General features: G+C 39.2%; 1 protein-coding gene across 1 annotated transcript in view; it reads left to right on the forward strand.

The window, feature by feature from the left end:
• LOC106012685 overlaps positions 1–5,332 on the forward strand; it is a 12,851-nt gene that overhangs the window by 6,249 nt on the left and 1,270 nt on the right. The window contains exons 6-7 of the mRNA XM_035971560.1: positions 2,323–2,406; positions 4,221–4,365. Coding sequence (XP_035827453.1) covers positions 2,323–2,406; positions 4,221–4,365 — 229 coding nt within the window. The remainder of the gene's footprint in view (positions 1–2,322; positions 2,407–4,220; positions 4,366–5,332) is intronic.

Consider the following 5,332-nt stretch of genomic DNA (forward strand, 5'->3'; position numbering starts at 1 on the left):
TGCTAAGTATGGGTGACATTGAATCACCCGTTATAAAGATATTTGAGGATAAGTTGCACCACGAACGGTTGACCGCAGACAATTATCTTTACAACGGGTAAATCAATGTCACCCATACTTCACACAGTAGTTTGTCTCAATTTTTCTTAACCGTATCTTAATTTTCCACGACAACTGAGGCTAGATTAAAAACTTTTCTTCATAAATCTAGATCTATATAAAAAGAATTTATTACATGAGTTGTGGTGGTAGATCATGATTTGTCCTACGAGTGGATTTGATGACCACTTGTTAAAATAAAACACATAATTCATTGATATCGTCTGCTGTGCGTCGCTTAAACAGTATGTCTAGATTACGCACCGCTGATCACAACAAGGCCTCGTATCGTCCCTCTGAAATCAGGAACGTGACTGGGAAGCTGCTAGAAGCTTCAGCTGCAACTCTAGTACACCTTCAAGGCTAGCTGAACGTAAAAAACCCACTGTTGGTGTTGTTGAGATGAGAGAATATAAAAGTAGCCAACCAGGTGTAACTACCCATCAATAAGACTGGCGTAATATTCTGTTTTATTTGCGGAACCGATGCCAAACAGAATGTGAAACAGCAGAAGCAGCAGCAGGGGTTCAAGGAAGATGAGGTGCTGTGTAGCCAAACACCATTGCCAATCAACGCCAGTTTTAACAAATATTATTAACGTTTAAGATAAACCGGCTATTTATCTAAGTGTTGCATTTTGAAATGTTGTCAATCTATAATTATTTGTGCCGCTCTTTGGTGTGCGTACAGGATCCGTACAATGAGTGATTTACAGTATCCCAGCCTACAATTAATTGCTCAATTTGATACAATGACGAATTAATATATCAAATAATAAACCCAGTCTTAACCCCATTCATACTCCATGAAGACCTAGGCTTTGTAGCAGTAGAAGGAGAGTGTAGACAACCTAGCATAAAAGCAATAGGCCTACATTTTGTAAGTATGAAATTGTCCTTTTTCTTAACACACTCAGTTACTCGCTTTGTCTCCCTCCGCCCCTCCCCCTCCCCACCCGGAAAAAAAAACAATACCTCATAGTGTACCTCTCTGTTAATTTGCAGCCCAGATTTAAGTGCATTTATGTTTTCCAAAATCGGTTAACAGGTGTCGTATTGTGAATGCGTGTTTAAATAACAACAGCAAACAAAAAGAAAACTTTCAATAAAACTGAACTGAGCTTCAAACTCTATGAAGACCTAGGCTTTGCGAGAGACGCACAACGTGACAGCACTGTTTCTCGTCCTCTCAAAAATAGCGACGAAGCGAGCTGAGTGGGCCCACACAGCCATAGTGAGTTTTCGTGGTTGACGTCACAGATGCGACCTCTAGTACTATTATATTATATCTTTGGGTTGTTAGCGCTTTAGTTTTCTGGGTGATATCACTGGTATATTATATTCTAGAATGATGGAGAAGAGATAGCCGACCTGAAAGCTAAGCTCTGTCAGGTTTTAACTCATAGCACATTATTTTTTTAATTTCTTAAATCCCTGTGCACTGTGGGTCTGATCCTCTTTATGTTGAGGGCGATTTAATTGAGAACACGGATACCGATCAATGACCACGTGAAAACATGCTATTTTGGGGTCCTCAAAGAACAGAAAGCACAACTTTTTATTCATACACGTTCATCAAATCTGTTTTCTCTATCTATGATTTGAAAAGGCAGGTAGCAATACGCTTAAAGTTCTAACTGCTCAGTGCTTATTACATAGTTAGTTTTTGAGAAATTTTACGTCAAAAATTTTGAATTTCACAACAAGTCAAACTTTTTAGAAATTCAATTCTTTGAATATCCTGACAACGACTCTGAATAATCTTACGATTTTGATAGAGGAGATAGAACATTTGATTTCTGACCTCATGCCGTATTGTCACAGTAATTGAAAACGGCCACAATGTCTGATAAAACGTGGTAATTCTAAGGCAGAGAATACAAATACTATGGAATATACCAAATTAAATTTGTGCTTTGGGAATGTTTGTGATGGTTTGGAAGATGTCAAAATAAATGCAATTTGTCTGGTGCTGATTGGGCATGCTGTGTGTCTGTCATGTCCAGAGTTGAAAGGCTATGTAAAAGGGAATATTTGGAATAATTTTCTTTAGTCAGAACACAACGTTTTATGCTACTGTTGTATGTTGTACAGTATTGTAAAGCGCTCAGAGCCAGTGTACTTTCTTCGGGGTTGAGCGCTATATAAATGTCGTTTATTATTATAAGGGCCAAGTTTTTAATTTTTTTAAAACGATTGATGACTTGTGTGTGTACTCCAATAGCCGCCAGGCGCTGCCTCCAGATGTCTTGACTGCCCCTATAAGAACAGCTGTCTGTACTCTTCTAAGCGGTTTTATCTTGATTTAGTGGAACAGGTGAGGTATCAAAATTCAAATAATAATTCACTTCACAGTCATTGTAACCACTATATCAATTTTATCATCAAGGGATACTCTCCTCGGTTTTTTTTTTTTGTGAGGGGATTTCTTTTCATGAGAAGAATTTTATAATGAAATTTTATCTCCCGGAAATTTGCTGTGGTAATAAACTGCTCTCAAACAAACAATTTTTGAAAAAGAATGTGTAGTACATGTATCTGTTTTATGAGAGTTCACTTAATTGTTAGGCAGCAACTATTGTTCTTGTTCTTGCTTTTGTTGTTGGTGGTGTTGTTGTTGTTGTTGTCGTCATCATCGTCGTCGTTGTCGTCGCTGTTTGTTTGTTTTGGTTTTTGTGGGGGGTTTTAGGAGAGAGGGAAAACACTGTCCTATTCTTTTCACAATAATTGTAGGCTACTTTCATTATGTAATTGTTCTTGTTTTTTTGGTTTTATTTTTCTCAACATTACATTAACTTTTAAATTTTTAACAACAAAAAATTTCTTGTGCACATGCAACTGATACAACACATTAAAAAACTGTAATTTTTAGAATTGAGAATGTTGAGCTAAATACATCTGAAATGCAGCCCTACGACATGATAGAGGTGGTTTGTTTGTTTTAGTTGGGTTTTTTAAAACATTTTTTTTGTCGTCAAGAAAAAAAGGTTCATTATTACACCAACCCTCAAATCAAACAAATTAGCAAACGAACAAACGAGAACTTGTAAAGTTGTTGTTGTTGTTGTTGTTGTTGCTGCTGTTGCTGTTGTTGTTGTTGTTGTTGCTGTTGTTGTTGTTGTTGTTGTTGTTGTTGTTGTTGTTGTTGCTGCTGTTGTCGTTGTTGTTGTTGTTGTTGTTGTTGTTGTTTTGTTTTGTTTTGGGTTGGGTTTTTTGTATTACCCTGTAAAACAACGTTCCAAGCTGAAAAAACAATAACAAGTGACAACTTGTCAATGACTGTGATCAGTTCTTCCTCCACTTTGTTTTTTGTTGTGGTTTTTTTAACGTGGCAGATTGCTTGACAAATTAGATGCCCAATATCCCTCCTTCTACAGATAACATGAAATAAAATCAGATAACATTATTTTGACCAGATGCTGGTACATTAATTTGGTGTTTAACCACACACACACACACACACACACACACACACACACACACACACACACACACACACACACACACACACACACACACACACACACAAACACCTACGCACATACCCACATACCCACATGCACACGAGCACGCACACATACACACATACTCTCTCACACATCCTGTACACATCCACACATGGTATAGTATTATGGGAACCCTAATATTATACTTGCACTCACAATTTATAGACCCACAGTCGCACGCATAATGAAATGAACAATCATAAAAAATGTTTCAGTTAGATGACTATTCAGTTTTATTACTGGTATCAAGCAGCTCTTCTTTTTGTATCAACTTCCCTTGATGTTTTGGCAACTATTTTAACTTGACTCTGTAATCATTTCCTCGGAAGCAGGTGGTTGACGGTTTCTCATGTGATTGCTCTTTTTTCCTACTCAACAAAGTCTAAAGTCCTTTAGTTTAATTTTAGTAAGAGTTTTACGGCACTTGCAACACAATTAGGTCATGTAAGGTCCGAATGTTAGAGGCTTTACGAGAGAGTAACAAGTGCAAATCGCTCTTCCTTCTTTTCTTTGTGTGTCGCTCTCTAGTAATGCCTCGCTCTAATCTTCGGCATTTTTTATGATCTACTTGCGTTGCAAGTGCCGTAAAACTCTTACTAAAGCTTAACCTCCTCAGGGTCACACTGGATACCCATTGGGTACACTTACCTGTGAGGTGGACATAGAGAACGTGACAGACGCCTTACGCACTGGACCCTATGGTAGATGCGTGTATGATGCAGATAATGACGTCATGTCCCACCAGGTCAGTGCTTTGACAAGTACAGTGGAACCTGCCTTTTAACAGAAGCAAGTGTAAGATGGAAACCTGTCATAAAGGAATATCCCTGCCCCCCCCCCCCTTGATAAATTCCTCTATAATCTAATTACCTCTATAGAATGAAAAGCAATCTTATGCAGAAACGGAAAGAGTTAATATTCCTTCCCTTCAGAGGGTTTTTACCTGTCTAAGACGGAAAATGCCTTGTCTACTCAGCCCTGATTTGAAACGAAACTTTCAAGTTTGGTTCCATCGGCTCTAACCGTTAGACCATACTGCAAGGCGGAGAAGGGGCGTAGGAGCGCATTAGGGCTAGATAAGCTCGCCTCGATGCTACATGCTACCCCATTCCTGTGAGCCCTGAGAAGTGCAGATAGTCGGGGGAGGGCACGGGCGTGAAATCTCACCAGTGTCAGTAAATGGGCTCGAGTGGCGCTCCAGCTCGGGAACTTCAATAATGGGTAGCCTCAGGCCAGAGGTGAGAAATTAGTTTGACCAGTTCCTCGAATCGTTCTTACATGCATGGGAGGGATGGCATTGGTTGACTGTGCTTATTTATTGCTCCTGTGGGTGGAGCTAAGGGTAGAAGCAAAGGAGGTTCAAACGGACATGTTTTTCATAGGTCAAAGTCAAACAGTGGTCCTATGAAGGCAAGCAGTGGTAGTCAATGGATAAGTAGTAGGACTCTGACGCATGCCATTATCAGAGAGGATAGCACTAATTGAGAGTTTCACACTGTGTTAGTGTGTTTGAATAAAGGGAGCAAAATGGGTTTTCGTTCTGTAAAAAAGATGAACAAGTTGGTAACATGCTACAGGCAGATAATAGCATATTATGCTATTTAAAAAGGAGGATTGACTTTCCATCCATTCAACAAGCGTTATTGCACTAAAGAACAAGAAAATGAGAGTTTTGATTGCCGACGGACAAGAGGCCCTTGGTCCCTCCAGCTGGGCCTCTGAACCCCC

This window comes from Aplysia californica, unplaced genomic scaffold, assembly GCF_000002075.1.
Source record: "Aplysia californica isolate F4 #8 unplaced genomic scaffold, AplCal3.0 scaffold00461, whole genome shotgun sequence".
In the NCBI taxonomy this organism is placed as follows: Eukaryota; Metazoa; Mollusca; class Gastropoda; order Aplysiida; family Aplysiidae; genus Aplysia; species Aplysia californica.